The sequence below is a fragment of the Eubalaena glacialis genome, chromosome 2, assembly GCF_028564815.1.
Source record: "Eubalaena glacialis isolate mEubGla1 chromosome 2, mEubGla1.1.hap2.+ XY, whole genome shotgun sequence".
NCBI lineage: Eukaryota > Metazoa > Chordata > Mammalia > Artiodactyla > Balaenidae > Eubalaena > Eubalaena glacialis.
The window spans coordinates 108719949-108738737 of record NC_083717.1 but is presented as its reverse complement, the minus strand read 5'-3'; the positions used below and the strand labels follow the sequence as shown (position 1 = coordinate 108738737).

Sequence of the window (18789 nt, the reverse complement as noted above, 5' to 3'; positions counted from 1 at the left end):
TAGGTTTAAACCATCATAAGAACAGAAACTAAAAATCACAGACGGAAATCAGTAAAATATACATATGATTAGGGTCAAACCGGGTAGCCAATTAAGATCTGTATCTTTAATAAACATCTGGAGAACACCAGTAGCATAAATTACTATATGCCATGCTGTCCCAGAAGAGTATGGTTCCTTAAAAATCTGTTTAAATCTGACAAACCTCCAGCAAGAACTTAGAAGTGTAACCTATCATCCCATAGAGCGGCCCAGACTTATGCTAGTGGTAAGCCTGGCTAGTAACCACTCTCTCCTTCCCTGATTCACTAGGGAAGGGAAGACACTGGCCTGTGTAAGGGGCTGATGTGAAATTAGTTCAACTAAAGACTTCCCAACATGGGAGGCAAAAAACTTCATGAATCAATTTTGCTGTCATCCTCAGCATGTCGTTCAATGTGTCCTGCAGCATCCTAGGAATAAAGGGAAAAGGGCCCATGAGAGAAAGGATGGTAGTAGGACAAGAGAAAGTCAAAGCCAGGGAGCTTCACAGGTACATTCTAAGATCCATACATGAAAGGCAGTTAGGACCCAGCACTCTAATTTACATGGAACTGCGCACTTAAAGATGAGTTCTTAACAAGAGCACTGTAATAGACCTCTAGGTTCAGTTACTGGACTGGAAACATGTGAAAACATTCTCTTTAGGCTCTTTCTCAAAAACTACCTATTCTTCGTTTGAAACTTCATTAAGCTATCCACCAAATCCCTGGATAGTAATAAAAAGAAAAATCCCTACACTATCCCTGTTTATTGCAATTCTGAACATTCTAATAAGGCAAAAAAGGTTTACTGAACCCTGCTCTGAGCAGTCAAATGACCCCAGGTTGACCTCAAATCCCACTGATGTACCTGTTTGGATCCTTTCCTAGCAGTAAAAAAAGCATCACAGTTCTTCCAGCGACATTTCAGAGTTTGAAAGTTCGGATTTGTATGGTCAGTCAGCAAATGTTGTTTTAAATGATCTATAACGCCAAATATCAGAGAGCAACCATGCCACTGGAGAGAAACAGAATGAAAGGGTAAGTTATAAAGAGCATAGGAAACATGCAATGAGAATATTCCTCACTTGCATCCCGTAAGTAAGCCCCTATTCTTTAATTTATTCTTGGCTAGAAAATTCAACAAAGCCAGAGGCAACCAAATTAATCATCAATTTAATGAGAAACTTGAAAAGACTGGGAAGTCTTTTGACAGTGTAATATTTTGAGAAGGCAAAGCACTATTAGGCAAAGGCAGCCATTACATCATTAGATAAGGAAGCTGTTAGCAAATACTGACAGACAAGTTACATAAAATTCAATTTAAACCATACTTATGCTTTACCTTGCCATCATAAAATGAGTTTCTTAGTCCATTTATTTAAGAAAGGCAAAGAGCTTTCTTGCAATACTTAAAGGGTTATTTTTAACAATTCTAAGAACTGTTGACTTGTAAACTTGAAAATACAAATGTCTGATAAAGAAAACTACATTTGTGGAAATACTTGTTGTAGAAAACTGCCAAGGAAGCCTGACTTTACTCACAATTTTTATTACTTGAATCAAGTCTTGTGATCACCTACTTTTTTTTTTACTGTATTATAAATGTGGCTATGTTTCAACTGTTAGTCAGAAAGCATAAAGGCTCTTTGTCTTGGCTTTTTTTCCCTACAGGCTTGCAAGAAATCCTATGATTCTCATTCTAACATGTTCATTTCTAAAAAGTAATGCAAATTTGAGTTTTTCCTCTGTAAGCACTATTCCATCCCCCCAGCTTTAAAACCAGAAGGTATTCTCCTCGTTTCTCTAGATAAGTTAAGTCTATTTGTATATTCTGGAGCCTGTTATACTAGATTTTGCTTGTCTTCACTGAGAAAACTAAACAGCAAAGATAGTGATGTGTAAAAAGCTGAAAAGTAATTAGGCCAGAGACAAACCCAAAATCAAATTTTAAAATGGAGAGCATCCAGTTCATTTCATCAATGCTGAAAAGGAGGTCAGGGTTTAGGGAAAAAAAAATTCAGTGCCATCAACTTTTCTCTGGTCACAACTAACTATTAGAACTGATGAAACAAATTAAGGCTTATAAGAAACAGTGTGAAAGTTTTGAGGGTTAATCACCAGCTCCCACCCAAAAATAAAAACCACTCAATTTAGCCTAGTAAACTGAGGTTTAAAACTTCAAAAATGCAAATTTTTATCTGCCTATTCCTCAAAAACCAATGAGGAACAAATCAAACTATTAATACATGTAATGCCTGAAGAATGGGTAAAGTATTGTGGGCAGGTCATGAAAATAAGCACTTCCACTTTTCTTTCACACACTTCTGTACTGTTGATGTTTTTGTAGGCATGTATCAATAGAGTAATAAAACAAAATAAAAAACACAAAACAGATAAACTGAGTGGATAGTTAAATATACTTTATATCTAACCCTAAGATTAGACTTTTCATTACAGAACTATGGAAGCATTTTATGTAGTTTTTAAAAAATAAGTTTATTTGTCCTACAGTGGAAGGCAAAAGTAGACGCTCAATATAAAAATGCTAAACCGATGATAATGAAGATCTATAAATTGGCCTGGGGTTGTGCAACATCTAAGTCTGGTGACAAGAACAGTTTCACTCCTTACCCAGCAGCGGTAATTCTGCATCAGATTTAGCCTCACGGCCTGAATACTGCCATCATAACAGCCAGTATAAATCTAGAGAAAAAGGTTTATCACATCAGACCAAAACAACACACAATAAAACTACTACAATCATCCTCAAAATAAGAGTCAAAAGTTACTGGTAGCAGCTACAACAACAAGAAAACATAAACCTAAACCCAAACCAGCCCCAGAGTACCATAATGGGAAAGTATCTTGTAGATCTTCTAGTCTGGACACTTTGAAGCTGTGCTCCTTAGAGAGCCACTCTTGGGATTGTGGCTGAGAGCGGAAGTGGCAGGGATCAGAGGCACCACTTATACTTTAACTGGTGTAGCTCTGGCTTCTACTGGGCATTGCAATATTAGGCATCTGTATTTCATTGGAACAAAAGGTTCTACTGCTTAAAGTCTGAAAAACATCCATTCTGGTTCAACCTCAAAATTTAAAAATAAAATAAATCAAGGATTAGCAGGGTTACATGAGTTAGCTTCTACTTTTAGGTCTGCTATAACTATGCCACACTGGCCAAATCTCCTGACTCTATTCCAATGTACTGTCCAGATCATAATGTCTCTGAAAAAAGCATCACTCAATTTTATTTTTTTTTTTTGGAAACATCTTAAATTTACCTTCTATTTAATGGTGGTATTATATTTTTTATTGTAATTATTTTAGCTCTTAATAAAAACCGGAATATTCAACAGCATTACTGGGTTCTCAATATTATAATACCAAGAGATAGAAAGACATTCAGTAATGAGGCATATCAAAAACAGATATCATCTTTGGAAGTGACAAGTAGTAACATTATTAATAGTTTGTACAATTTTTACTGAACACATTCAAAGGCAAATATGTGGCATGGCAAATTATACTCACCATACTTTTATGGATGGTCATACACATAATCATATCCTTGTGTCCTCCATATACTTGCAATCGATCATGGGACTTGGGTGGAGGGGAAAAAAAAAAAAGAGAGAGAGAATTAAGGTTATTTATACCTTGTGTTTAACAAGCATAGTCCCTGAAGGCCTTTGAAAGGTTTAAAACTACACCTGAGGTACCAAGCTGAAGTACCAGTAGCATGTTAACAGAAACATAATCTAACAACTCCTTCTCCTCAAGGGAAGAGCTGGTAACTGGAAAAAATAAAACCAATTTCTGTGTAGTGTCAAAGTCTCAAACCTGAAATTGCACACAAAGAGAATCAGACAGGTGTTACAGACTACAGCTGCTCTCCAGAAACCATTTAATTTTTAACACGTGTGAGCCTGACCAGGTATCTCAGAGTAGTGTTCCTGAAAGCGTCCTCCAAGGACCAGCTACTTCATAATTATCTATAGCACTTGTGAAGAACGCAGATTCCTGAGTTCCACCCCAGGCCTTTCCATATAGAAAAATCAACACCAAATCCAAATAGACAGTCTCCCCAAGTCATTCAAGCAAAATACTGGATCTAAATTCTACCTGTAATTCATAGACACGAACAAATTTATCCAGGCAAGCAGTCACCATCACTTTTCCTAGGATATTCACCACAGTCACTGCATGATTGTGACCTTTATAGATCCGTACAAGTTCACCAGTCTGCATCAGAAGAGAGATAAGAGTCACTAGACTGACCTTCAAGATTCCTTCCGACTTTTGAGATTTATAATTCTGTAATTCTAGAAGACATAATTCTGAGACTACTTGTACACACGTAGCTGTACTAATTTTAACAGATGAAGTACTCCCACAAGCATTTGTTACTTATACAAAATGTATGCACTGTACTTTTTAAATAAATTTATTTATTTTATTTATTCATTTTTGGTTGAGTTGGGTTTTTGTTGAGCGTGCAGGCTTTCTCTAGTTGTGGCGAGCGGGGGCTACACTTCGTTGTGGTGCGCAGGCTTCTCATTGCTGTGGCTTCTCTTGTTGAGGAGCACTGGCTCTAGGTGTGCGGGCTTCAGTAGTTGTGGCCTTTGGGCTCTAGAGCGCAGGCTCAGTAGCTGTGGCGCACGGGCTTAGTTGCTCCGCGGCACGTGGGATCTTCCCGGGCCAGGGCTTGAACCCATTTCCCCTGCATTGGCAGGAGGATTCTTAACCACTGCGCCACCAGGGAAGCCCTGCACTGTATCTTGATGGAGAGAACCCCAAGTCACAGAAAGAGAAGGGCCACAGCTCTGTGTGTATGTATTTTATAGCTTTTGAAGTATATTCACTTTTATCATTTCACTGGATCTGGACAACAAGTTCCTGAGGCTGGATAACCCCCAGGTTTACAGACTAAGAACTGAGCTTCAAAAGCAGCCTCTATGACCTGAGCAGAGTCTCTTGGCTGTTTTTACTTGTGCTATTTTAAACTACGTATCATATCTACTTTCTTAGAGCCTCAGATGCTCAATTTATCTCATGTTTAAATGAGGCATTCAAACTAAACCTTACATAAACTTTGAGTCTATTCCCCACTAAGAATTTTGAAGAGGTCAGAATTTCTACAGTATTTAATATTATCCAAGAGCTTATGTGCAGGGATTATTATTAAGTCTTTCACTAGAAAAAGGGCTTAATTTAAATTGCAAGAGGTCTGAGGAATCCTTCAAGCTTTAATCATCATTCTACTAAAGATTTCTTTACACCAACATGGCTTACGTGAATGTTGTGGGCATGGACTGACTGATCACTGGAGCCACTGAACACAAGGTCATTCACCACCTTAAAGAAAAAAAATTCAGTTAATGAGATTCGATATAATGTTCTGAGTTTCCTTTAACTTGTAATACACATTAGCAAATTCTACTTCCCACCCTATTTTGAGATGAGCATGAACGAGGTATGAAATAAGTTTCTCAGACAAATTTTCTGAACTGAAACTTATGTGCTGCCACCAAGTACTCTGACGAATTGACAATGTACTACTGGGTTTGTTGCTGCTTCGGAATGATTACGAAGCAGCCTAGAAGGGCATTCGAGTATATCTACATTCTACAATAAGATACAATTTTATTTGTCTCTTGGTTAATATATTAAAAAACAGTATGTCCCGTGGTAATCCAGGCCTAAAGAAAAGGATCGTAGGGACTTCCCTGGTGGCGCAGTGGTTAAGAATCCGCCTGCCAATGCAGGGGACACGGGTTCGAGCCCTGGTCCAGGAAGATCCCACATGCCGCGGAGCAACTAAGCCCGTGTGCCACAACTACTGAGCCTGCGTTCTAGAGCCCACGTGCCGCAACTACTGAAGCCCGCACACCTAGAGGCCGTGCTCCGCAACAAGAGAAGCCACTGCAATGAGAAGCCCGCACACTGCAACGAAGAGTAGCTCCCGCTCACTGCAACTAGAGAAAGCCCGTGAGCAGCAACGAAGACCCAACACGGCCATAAATTAATTAATTAATTAAAAAAAAAAAAAAAAAGGATAGTAATCTGTATTCTAAATAAGGCATTAGACAACATGGGAAATTTCATTCAAACCCTTCTATTTGTACCAAACAATGGACTCCTATTTTTTGCACTATACTTGCCTTCATGCAGAGAATGGTTTTGCTGTGGCCCTCCAGAGTTCTAAGGAGCAGTCCATTCCGTGCATCGCGTACACTAATGGTACAGTCATAAGACCCCACAACCAGCAGCTTTCGGGCACCTTCCTGAGCTGTGGCAAGACAGCTAACAGCCCGAGGGCCATGGCATTCAAAGATTTCAAGTCGTTTGTTGTTCTGAAAAATACACCACCATTATATGAAGTAAAAGCAACTTAGCTGGAAAAACTCAACATCAACTAACCCAAATCACTACCTTGATACAAACTCTAAATTCTAACACCAGTAAGTTCTCATATCTACTCCCTATCCCTAACTCCCCAACCTCTGCCATTCCTATTCCAATACTCTCTGTATTCATGACTCCTTCCTTCCCGATTCTAGTGAGGACAGTCTTACATTATAAACTCATTTCTACCTTTGACCCGCACTATCCTGACCATAATTAGAATTTGGTTCTCTTTTATGCCCTCTCTCACTTCCCTTAAGTTAATGATAATGAATGATAAACCTTTTTTTCATATTTGAATACACTTTCCATGCCACAGACCCAAGAACTCTCACTGTTTTTTTGTCATCCAAAATTTATGCACTCTGTCATGGTTGTTTCCAAAACTCTCTTTGAGAACTACCTTCTTAGACAATCAGAGTCTCTCATTCTCCACCTTTCTGTTATTCTGACCTTCTTCTGACTTCTGGTTCTATGTCTATCTCTCATGACATCATTAAGTTAAACTACAGAAGCCTTTGTATCAGTCAAGGTGGCATGGTCACATCCTGAATTCCCAAACATTCCTTTACCTCAGATTTTAGACTTGCTTCCCTCATTCCCAAACCAAACTTGTTCATAAAGTTTCCTACTTCCCCAAAACTCTAAAAAGGTAGTTTAAGGTGCATGCATGAGATAAAACTCCCAGAAACTAGGCAAGAGCAGCAGCTGGGAGCCTACAGAGCTGAGCATCAATCTCAGTCATCTTGAGATGCGGGGGAGACAGATCAATGGAATTCAGGGCCCAGTGGTGGGAAGGCCCAGGTAAACAGCCCTGGCTTTCTGTTGAGCCCCAGAAAGCACTGCGTTCCAGGAATATGGGCAAAACAGAAAAGGCCCAGCCCTAATAAGCCTTCAAAATTCATATCTCTACAGAAACTCTCAAATCTCTGTCTCAAGGTCCATCTTTGCTGGGGCTTTTCAACCATTTAAAGACCATTTCAAAAAAATAAAAATAAAGACCATTCCCATTTGAATTTGTCATCATCTTGCCCCAAAACTTCTACCTACCTTTGATTACATTAATCTCACAAAATAGAAGAGAACTGGGTAATTATCAAGTTTTATCCTTTAAAATATTTTAAATCTATTCTGTCTTCATTTCTATTGCCCTAACCAAATCTAATCTAGGTTGTTAGCACTTTGCATTTAGAATGCAAAAGCCTTTACTAATTACCCTTCTGTGATCTATTCATATCTAGTGAACCAAATAATCTGACACTTGATTATATATGTGCTAGTTTCTTCTAACTTGATTTTAAGCTTCTTAGAGGCAGAAACCATGACATATGTTATTGAATTCCTTATAAGTAGTTCCAGCTAGCTGGTAGAAAGAGAGATAGTAGGTACTAACTAAACATATGACACTGTAATAAGGCATAACACAGTAACATTCTAACACACTGTTAAAAGATGACCAGATGGCCTCAGGATAGAATGCTACAACTAACTAGTAACCAAACCTATCACTTCCACCTCCAATTACATCTTTTATCCATTCTCTTCTCCTCACCTTAGTCTAATCTTTCATGTCAGCTGCCATAACAAAGCCTCCTAAATGGTCTCCAAGCTTCTACTAGTACCAGTATTTTCCATCCTGTTCAACTCCAGAGTGACATTTTCTAAAATACAAATTAGATCATGTCTCTCTTACTTTAAAGCTTACAAGTCCAACTACATTAACAAAGCACACAGGGTCATCAAGAACTGTTCCGTATTCATTTCCTAAGCCTTATCCTGAGACCTAGCATGTAATAGTGCTCCATAAAGGTTTGCTCAACAAATGGATTTATATTTGGGTCAGGAAAGAATGAGGCCCACAGGCATGAAGGCAAACCTTGACTTAGTTCAAGTCAAGAACAAGCTACCCTCATGAAACCCTAAATCAGTTCCAAACCATATCAATGTCATACTCAAAGGAATTTAGGCTCATTTCATGGTATCATTCTTAAAATGAGACAGACTAGTTTAACCTATGACTCATTATTTGGCCCCAAATCATCAGGCCTGGTTTAATTTAGTAGAGTTACACTTTGGTCCTGGCACACTCGGGCCTGAGCAGACAGAATGCAGCATCTTGTTTCACTTACAACAGAAGATAAGTTTTTGAGTAGCGGCTAATTCTGTTGCTTTCTCAAACACACACAAAAACAGGAAAACGTCTGCCTTCAACTTCTTCCCACACACACTCACACCATTTTCAAGTGGCATGGGAATTCAGCCTTCTCTCCCCAACCACTAACCTTTATGTTGAAGGTGACCACAGTGCCATTTGCCAGTCCTGCATAGAGAATTCGCCACCTACTGTGGAGGCAGAGAACCCGGTCTTCCAGCTGTAACTGCTCCACACACTCTCGAGTCTGATAAAAGCACACAACACCTGATCAGCAGAGGTTAAAGGCAAATAAGATGTGAAAACAATCCTTCTGAGAACAGAGTGTGAAATGATTTTTTATGAGAAAGAAAATGTAGCGTCCTCTATTTTGTAGAAGACTATCTTAGACTGTCTTCTGCTTCGAAATATGTAGCCAAAGACCCTCAAGCTGTAGGTAATATAGTAAACAAATATAACTTCTAATGTTACCTATGTTTCTAATTTGGAATGTAGAAATTCTTCAAAGGGCACTATGGATTGGGTTCTAGCCTCTTAAATTAAGTAGCCAAAGATAAAGTTAAAGCTGCACTTGACATTTAAAAAGGAAAATAAAGATTATAGTTGTATATCTGATAATTGCGTTAATCAAATATGCGCTTTCCTGCAATTGATTCTCTATTTTAATAGCTCCCAAATGCCTCCTTCAAACCAGTATCAGGTTAGCTGGTCTATAATTACCCAAGAAGCTTTGAAAATATATAGAACCCCAAGCTTCACCCCAGTCCCTGAGATTCTAATTCAGGCCCTGGAATATGTGTTTTTAAAAATTTCCTTCGTAATTCTGATGCATATCCAGCCTATACAAACACAGTTTGAGCTGACCTTCAAGAAACCATTTCCATGAATTTCCAGAACTGGGTTATACTGATAAAATCTAATTACCTAGAACCTAGAACAGGGCCAGTTACATAGTAAGTGCTCAAGATTGAATGCTGTTGAATGATACTAAGTGACTAAAGGCCCAAGTTTAGCTTTTTAAAGAGGTCTGGATACAGACATTAAAATCAAGACGGTTATAAGTAGGACCTACTTGTCCCATCCTATAAGTAGGATGAGACAAGCTATGTGTTGGATGATAAAAGCTGTAGACTATCAAAGCCTTGATCTCTTCCAACCTTCTTTCATACCTGAAAGAGTCAGTCTTTTAAATTACTTTCCCCACATAAAATTACAAATATAAATGCTGCATATGCAATTGTAAAATAAAGGAAAAGACAGTGAATATGCTCAAATGATAAGATATATGTTGCCTCTGGCTAACCCATCCGTGTGAGATCATTTTGTAATTTTATAGGAGAAACGGAATACGTTGCCATAATAAAAAAGAACTATTGGTGCATGCAACAATAAAGATGAATTTCAGACATTATGGCGAGCTAAAGCTAATGTGAAAGAATACATCCAGTATGGTTTATTTATATGAAGTTCAAGCACGGACAAATATAATCTATAATGATAGAAATCAGAACAATAGTTTTCTTTGGCTGGGGGTGGTGAGTGGAAGGTATATGAGGGAAGCTTTAGGGGGATGAAAATGATCTGTGTTTCGATCTTGGTGGTGGTTAAACAAATGTGTATCTATGTAAAAATTCATCAAGCTGTATACTTAAAATTTATGTACTTTACTATATAAAGTTACACCTCAATTTCAAAAACTAAGAATTTTTTTTCAGTAATGTACAGTCCCACTATGCCAAATACTACTGCGGGTTAGAACCCTTAAAAACATTTAAAAAATCTTTTAAAAGTTTTTGCTAATTTTATAAGTCAAAATGGTACTGAACTTCTGTTTTAACTTCCATTTATTGACAAGACTATTATTTTCAAATAGTTACTTGTATATCCTCTTTTTAAAGAATTTCTGTCTTTCAATTTATGTGTAGGGATTTTACTATTTCTCTACTCAAAGGTGTAAGCTCCTTACAACATACGATATTAACCCTATGTTTATCCTATCCTGTTACAACTATTTTCCCCTCTTTTTACCTAAGACAATTTCTTGCCAAAATCTGTTTACAATTTTCAACAGACTTAAGTATTATTTCCATATAATAAAATTCACCATGTTAGATATACGTTTCATTAAGTTTAGTAAAGTATGCAGTTATGCAACCATTACCACAATCAACTTTCAGAACGTTTCCAGCACTCTAAAAAGTTAACCTCGTACCCTCTTTCAGTCAGTCCCCACTGCCATCCCAGGCAACTCTGATAGTTTTGCCTTTTCTAGAATTCCATATTAAGAGAACATTCAGTATGCAGTCTTTTACATATGACTTCTTTCACCTAGCATGATGTTTTTGAGATCCATCCATGTTGCTACATGTATGAATAGTTTATTCCTTTTTGTTGTTAGTATTATTCCACTTTTTATATACCACATTTATCCATTTATCAGTTGATGGAAGTATTCATTAATAACGCTGTTATGAGGCTCCTTCTTACATTCTGGATATTTGAAATTTGTGGCTTCTCTCTGTTTTGATCAATTTAGCTAAAAGTTTTTTTTTAATTTATCTTTTCAAAAAACTAGCTTCTGGTCTCACTGATTTTTCCCTATTGTGTGTCAGTTTTATAAATTGGTGGTTTCCGTTCTGCTCTTTATTATTTCCTTTATATATCTATTTTGGGTTTAACTTTTTCTTCTTTTTCTATTTCCTTACAAACTCAGATAATTGATTTTAAACTTTCTTTTTTTTCTAATATAAGCATTTAAAACTAGAAATTTCCCCCTCAGCAATGCGTTAGCTATCCTACAAATGTTAAGTTGGATGCTCATTTTCATTTAGTTCAAGATATTTTCTAATTTCCTTTGTGACGTCTTCTTTGAATCATGGGTAACTTAGAAGTATGCTATTTCATTACCCCTTACTTGCGGACTTCCAAGATTTTTCTTTTTTTTTTTTTGGTGGATTTCTTTCTGTTATTGATTTCTAATTCCACTGTGGTTGGAGAACATACTCTAAATGATTTCAATTCTTTTAATTAAGATTCTCAGTAAGACTAAGACTTATTTGACAACCCAGCAATGGTCTATACTGGTGAATGCTCCAAATGCACTTGGAAAGAATGTGTATGCTGCTGTTTCGGGTGACGGAGTCTATAAATGTTAATTTTTTTTTTAACTATAAGCATTAATTAGATCTTGTTTGTTAATGGTATTGTCCAGTTCTTCTACATCCTTGATGATTTTCTGTCCAGTACTCTATCAAGTATTGAGAGAGGTGTTGAAATCTTCAACTATAATTGTGGATTTGTCTATTTCTCCTCTGTAGTTCTATCAGTATTACTTTACATACCTTGGTGCTCTGTTATTAGGTACATATATTTCTAATTGTTCTATCTTCCTGCTATATTGACGTTTTTATCATTATGAAATGCCACCCTTGTCTCAGTAGTATTCCTCGTCTTAAAGTCTATTTGCCTGATAGTAACATAATCACTCTAGCTCTTTTTGTTATTATTTGCATAGTACATTTTTTTCCATTCTTTTAATTCAACCTACTTGTGTCTGAATTTAAAAGGTGTGTCTTGTAGACAGCACAGATTTTGATGTTTGTTCTTTAGCTAGTCAATCTCTGCCTTTTGATTTTAGTGTTAATTCACATTTAATATAATTATTAAATATGACTAGATTTAGACTCCAATTTGCTTTCTATTTGTCTCATTTTTATTTCTCTGTCCCATTTCTGCCTTGTTTTGTATTAAATAAGTGTTTTTTAGTATGCCATTTTAATTCCTCTATTAAATTTTTTAGCTGTCTTTCTTTGCTTTATTCTTTTAGTGGTTGCTCTAGGGCAGCTGTTCTCAGAGTGTGGCCCCTACACCAGTAGCATCAGTATCACATGTTAGAAATGTAAATTCTTGGGCCCTATCCCAAGCCTACTGAATCAGAAGCTCTGGGAGTGGGGTCCAGTAATATGTGTTTTAACAAGCTCTCCAGGTCTATCTGATGCACACTGAAGCTGTGAGCCGGCCTTCTGGAGATTACCTCTTTAAATTGTAACAATCTAGTTCAAAGTAAAACTGACTTATCCCCAGTAAAATATAAGAACCTTGCACCAGCACAATTCCATCCTCCCTTTCCTTTGTGTTCCTGTTACCACACATTCCATCTATATATGTTAAAAACCTAATCTTTGGTATTATAAATTTTGTCTTAAATAATCAAATCTTTTAAAGAATATATGTGTATATACATATATTTATTTATTTATTTATTTATTTATTTATTTATCTTTGGCTGCATTGGGTCTTTGCTGCTGTGCACGGGCTTTCTCTAGTTGCGGTGAACGGGGGCTACTCTTCTTTGCGGTGCGTGAGCTTCTCATTGTGGTGGCTTCTCTTGTTGTGGAGCATGGGCTCTAGGAGCATAGGCTTCAGTAGTTGTGGCACGTGGGCTCAGTAGTTGTGGCTCACAGGCTCTAGAGCACAGGCTCAGTAGTTGTGGTGCACAGGCTTAGTTGCTCCGCAGCAAGTGGGATCTTCCCAGACCAGGGATCAAACCCGTGTCCCCTGCATTGGCAGGCGGATTCTTAACCACTGTGCCACCAGGGAAGTCCTATAATATATATATTTAATGCAAACGATTTTCTCTCATTTCTTACAATATATTTAGAAAATTCTTTCTCAGAGGAGATATCTACTTCTACGTTTTCAGGTTTAAAAAATTTAAACATTTTGTTTTCTCTCTAGTATTAATTTTGGCATATGATGTGAAAATAAAAATCAAGAGTAATTGTTGAAAAGATCAAAGGAGGTATATTATTAATAGTAGTAAGTGAAAAGATACTGGTGGAGAGAGACAGAAAACATGGTTTAGATCTAAGCCTCATTTCTTCTAAAGGCTATACAAGGGTACTGAAGTAAGTTCAGAAGCAAGAAAGTGAACAGAATGAAGCATCTGTCTCAGTGTCTCCGCTCTACACAGTAAATACAGTCAAAGTGTTTCAATATTATCACGTTTGATTTTGCTGGACCCACTTACCTTAACATTATAGCAGCGAATGGTGTGATCACTGGAACCAGTATAAAGTGCAGCATTCTTCCCAGAGGTCTGAGTAACCAGGAGGCAGTTCACTTTGGAGGTATGGCCCTCAAAGACACCAATATACTTCCGACTCTAAAGTCAAGCACAGTTCAGATCATTACTTGTGGATATAAATGGATTAGATAATGCATTTCCTCAAAAAAAAAAAAAAAAAAAAGATGCTAAAACATACAGTTCATTGTTGTAGCCTCAGAGTCTAAAATAGTACCTGGTATCAAAAGGTGTTCAGTAAATACCTGTTCACTGAATGCCCAGCAAACAGTCACATGTACTGAGGTACCTGTAACTATATGTTAACTGAGCCATAAGTTCGTTTGGGTTTTTCCATAAGATGTTACAGAAAAACCTGAACAAACTTTTTGGCCAACCCAATACTTAGGGCAATTTGCTATAATAAGACAGATCAGAATTTTAGTTAATATCTAGGGCAAGGCTCTCCAACATGTGGACCAAAAAGCTAGCAAATCCAAACTATAGCTAATTACCCAGATAAGTTCCTGCATTTGATCAGTATGCAGAGAATGCGCCACAATATTCAAAGACATGTCAGGTGCCATCACAGGTCTAGTATTCCAGGTGTGGTTTCATAATGGAACATCCTGTTGTCTCTGTGCACATACTGCTATATATTTAGAATGTACATATATACCTATACTTACCTTTCAGTTCAGAGTTAGAGCCAATTCCCCAAATCTTACACTCACACCTCCTGGTACCATTGCTTCCTTCCTTCAGTCATCCCTGTTGCCCTCACATTATTAGGCTAAAGGAACCTATATACCTGTTGCCTACAGCAAACACATTTTCTCAGTCCATCATCTATCTAATCTTTTGATTTTCAAGGACTTCATCAATTTCAAATACTTTCACCATATTTGTTCAAACATAGTGGTCCTAAAGTTTCTTGGCTATCGTTGTGGATAAACAGAATTAGTTTGACACATACCAGACTCAAAACTCCAAAGTCCATTCTATGAAAATTGAGAGTAATGAGCATCAGATTATCCTAAGTGTGGGGCAGTGGAAGACCGTTGCTCTTCTTAATAACCGGGATAATTAATCAACTCTCAGGGGAAATGCCTCCTCTTATATTGACTACTTCCCCAGTACTCACTCTATCCCTTCTCTATTATGTAGCAGCTATGTGACAGACCTCAGCAGCAACTCCAGGGCTGGGACCTGACTGTCGCAAGCCTATTGTTATAATCTCATTTCCTTTTGCCAAGTGATTGTTCAGAGAGGAAAGCACAGGACCCTTTTTTGGTGGTGGGAGGGAAAAGAAACCCCTGTGGCTACTGACATCCATCTGTGAGCAGGAGGAGAACTTGCTTTAGGAAGAGGTGATATCAGAGAAGGCAGAATGGAGATAAAGAAAGAAATTAAGTCTCCAGTGACCCCACTGAGCCACTGGATCAACTGTATCTAAAGTTAGTCTAAAGCCCACTCCATCTCTGGACAGCAAATAAACTCCTAGTCTAAGAGACAGCTAGTTGGAGTTTCTAAAACCTGCAACCAAGCAAAAATATTCAAACTGATGTATCAACTTACCACGAGATTATAAACTCGGACAGTTTTATCTGCTGAACAGGTATACAGTAAATTCCCAAATATTTGAATTGCATTCACTGCAGCTTGGTGTCCCTCAAAGCTCCCTTCTGTGGGCTCATCATCATCTCCTGGCTCTGAAGATATTTCTAGAAAACAAGAATATGTTTCAGAGATGTGTCTGCTTGTGTCTCAAAAGATACTAAAAAATTTAAACCATTACGAAAAAGTGGTCTCTGGATTCTCCTTAAAGCCTAGTTCCCCCAGCAAAACACCACATTTTCATTAGTGATCTTCATTATGCAGATTTCATAATAAGAAAAGGCAGGGAAGACCTTTCACTTCGGAACAAGATACTTATATAGTGAGCTTTGAGTGATACCCGTAAGGCACCAAGTATCTTTCCACATCCAGTTTCCTCTGCTGCCAGTTATTTTGTTGAGTAAGGAATTAAGTAGTTCCTTCTCAAAGCAAAACCCCCCAGAGCCAACAAAACCTTAATACAATTGTCCCTTGGTATCCAAAGGGGACTGGTTTCAGGACTCCCCCACCCCCCCCACACCAAAATCCACAGATGCTCAAGCCCCTTATATAAAACGGCGTAGTATTTGCATACAACCTATACACATCCTCCTGTTTACAGCTAACCCTTGAACAACATGGTTTGAATTGTGCAGGTCCACTTACACACGAGTTTTTTTTTCAATAAATGCATATTACACGATCTGCAGTTAGTTGAAGTCATACAGAACCGAAGATACAGAAGGCCAACTTTACTAATTAGTTGAACACGTAAGACAGCCAGGTAAGAGAGATGGGAGTAAGAAACTGAAATGCCAGGATTTGAGGATTTAGGGATACTGTAACTGCTGGTCAAAGCAATCCTCTTGGTAACAAGCCCAGTCCCCACCCCCTATTGTATAAGCATATTTAAGTAGATTTAAACCCTGGCTCTAATATTTACAAGACTTTTTTTCTGTGATTAATTTAAATAAAACTGAACAACCAAATACCTGAAGAGTTCTTTGATCCTTTTATGGAGGAGATCACAGTCTGAGTTTCTGCCACACTACAAAATAATAGCAAAAGTCTTCTTAGCATCTGTGTGAACAGGCCAGGCAGTAAAACTTATATTTTCCTGACTCAAAAGATTGTTCTTAACAATGGACAAAATAGCAATGATATGAGAGATCGGTTTTTCCACCTGAAATTTCTATATGAAAGGAAATATAAGTACAGTAAATATTTACAACACAAATGAGAAAGCAGAAAATCTCCATTGCTAAGGTTTGACTCTTCCATACCCATTATCCCTACTGATTTTCTATAAATGTGACTCTTTAAAAAAATTCTGATTCAGAACAAAAAGTTCTATTTTTTAAGAACAGAATGGTGAAAGCTGTTCTGATTGGACCAACACGGTGTCCTTACCTTACAGGGATGCCATCTTTATAACGGGTGCCAATCTCACTGGTAGAGCTAACTTCATCACAACCAGAGCGAGAAGTTTCTAATGAGTTTAGCTCTGTGGAGTTCCGAATATCCTTTTTAGATGGGCTGTCTGGTTTCTCTTCTCCAGATTCACAAGAATCAATGGCTACCACTTCTAACTGAGGATTAGGAATTTCTAGGACTTCCAGAGACGAGTCACTATCTGGTTCATCTCTGACACTCTCTTGTTCTGGACCAGTTCTGCTATCTTCCCAGGTGGAGGTTGTCACCTTCCCCCCTTTAGTGGACTTTCCAGTTTTTACTTTCCTTACAGGTTTAGCAGTAAATATATCCTGTTCAGTGTCACTGTTCTCAGGAACATGGGCAGCCCGCAGAGTTTTCTTCTTCCTAAGCTTCTTCTTTTTCTTGTTCCCCCTAGCTTCAGCTGATGTCAGAGTGGACTCTGCCTGTTGTTCTGGATGGTCAGCTGGAGAGTGGGGCTCTTTCTCTAAAGGGGTTTCTGAAGCAAAGGACAATCTTGGAAAAGAACTGGTACAGGCTTCAGACCCGCTGTTGCCTCTGTTTGGCTCTTCACCTTCTTTATTTATGCTAGGAAGACCAGACGATTGGGAAGAGGGATTGTTCCCTCTGTTTCTGGTATTTCCTTGCTCCACAGAAAACTTCAGTTCTTGGCTAGGCTCATGGAATCTCTCTGTTAGCTCTGATAAGGACAATGCTGCAGTGATAACTGGATAAACTGGACTACTGTCACTGATCTCTCCTGAATTGAGAAGGAAAAAAAAAATTATTCCATCGTTTTTGTGTCTGGTATTTGTAGTCATAAACTACAGTTATCACTGATTGAACTTCTACCAAATAATGACATTTCGATATGTTAACAACTTTAACAGTCATGGTTTAGTTATCTCACCCCTCGGCTTCCCATAACCTACACATATTTCTATTACAGTATTTATATACTTTGCCTTGCATTAATCTCACAAATTACATGCATGTCTTATACCCTACAAAAGCTCCTTTTATGGGCAGGGATTGTTTCTATTGATCTTTTTTCTTTCTTGTTTGAAATGTTCACATATTTAACAATGTGTTTTATTCTTAGCAGACAATTAAATATCTATTTAGCTAAAGTGCTTTCACTTTTATTTCTTAGAAGTTTTCATTATGCATTTTACCTGTATATCATCCAATTTAGCTACATACTAGCAGTTAAAAAGTCAGCTGACTTAAAATGTCTATTTTCCTTGACTTAGTTATTTCATGTCTAGAAATTTAAACTGATGAAATAGTCACAGACATACTCAAAGACATATACAATGCAGCGTTATACAGAATACAAAAAGAGGAAAAAACGTAAATATTCAAAGATTATATAAATTATTGTATATTCAGATTATGCAACTTCTGAAATATTATACAACTAGTAAAATAGTGTTTTAGGTGAATTATTTTTATGACACAGGAAAATGATCATGATAATTAAGTGGGAAAAAAATCAAGTTATAACAGACTATGACTTGTCCTTTGTATAAAGTCTCGTGTAAACACATAAACATTTATAATTTTAAAAGACTGAAATATATAACAAAATAACAAATCCACATTTTTATAGTTTCCCAATTTTTTACAATGAACATGAATTAGTTTTGCAATCAGAAAAGGAAATAAAATACAAGCTATTTTTGAAAAAAATACTACTAGTTTTTAAAAAATACTAAATAGTATCCATATAAAAATAACATAATTCAATATGAAAGATAATATACATTTGATGTAGATATCAATGATTAGTGTGGCAACAGATAGCAAAATGTAGGATAATTCTTCAGACTTTTTGTTTTTGCTCAAAAAAAAATCACACAATATCAGTTTGCTTCTTTCATTTTAATATTTATTTATTATTTATTTATTTATTTATTTATTTATTTAGGCTGTGTCGGGTCTTAGTTGCAGCAGGTGGAATCTTTAGTTGCAGCTCACAGGCTTCTTAGTTGCAGCATGCAGGCTTCTTAGTTGCGGCATGCGGACTTCTTAGTTGCGGCATGCAGACTTCTTAGTTGCGGCATGCATGGGGGATCTAGTTCCCCAACCAGGAATCGAACCCGGGTCCCTTACATTGG

At 37.3% G+C, this 18789-nt stretch overlaps 1 protein-coding gene across 5 annotated transcripts in view; it reads right to left on the bottom strand.

The window, feature by feature from the left end:
- ZNF106 (zinc finger protein 106) overlaps positions 1 to 18789 on the bottom strand; it is a 57902-nt gene continuing 39113 nt past the window's right edge. For 3 of the 5 annotated variants that reach the window (XM_061180425.1, XM_061180424.1, XM_061180426.1), the window contains 12 exons: positions 16649 to 17429; positions 16231 to 16286; positions 15221 to 15366; positions 13610 to 13744; positions 8711 to 8827; positions 6185 to 6376; positions 5316 to 5378; positions 4146 to 4265; positions 3555 to 3626; positions 2655 to 2726; positions 892 to 1038; positions 1 to 442 (listed from right to left, as the gene is read on the bottom strand). In XM_061180425.1, coding sequence (XP_061036408.1) covers positions 359 to 442; positions 892 to 1038; positions 2655 to 2726; positions 3555 to 3626; positions 4146 to 4265; positions 5316 to 5378; positions 6185 to 6376; positions 8711 to 8827; positions 13610 to 13744; positions 15221 to 15366; positions 16231 to 16286; positions 16649 to 17429 — 1985 coding nt within the window. In that variant the 3' untranslated portion in view covers positions 1 to 358. Of the gene's footprint in view, positions 453 to 891; positions 1039 to 2654; positions 2727 to 3554; positions 3627 to 4145; positions 4266 to 5315; positions 5379 to 6184; positions 6377 to 8060; positions 8090 to 8710; positions 8828 to 13609; positions 13745 to 15220; positions 15367 to 16230; positions 16287 to 16648; positions 17430 to 18789 lie in introns of those variants that run through there. The other 2 variants (XM_061180427.1, XM_061180428.1) reach the window with 2 other exon arrangements.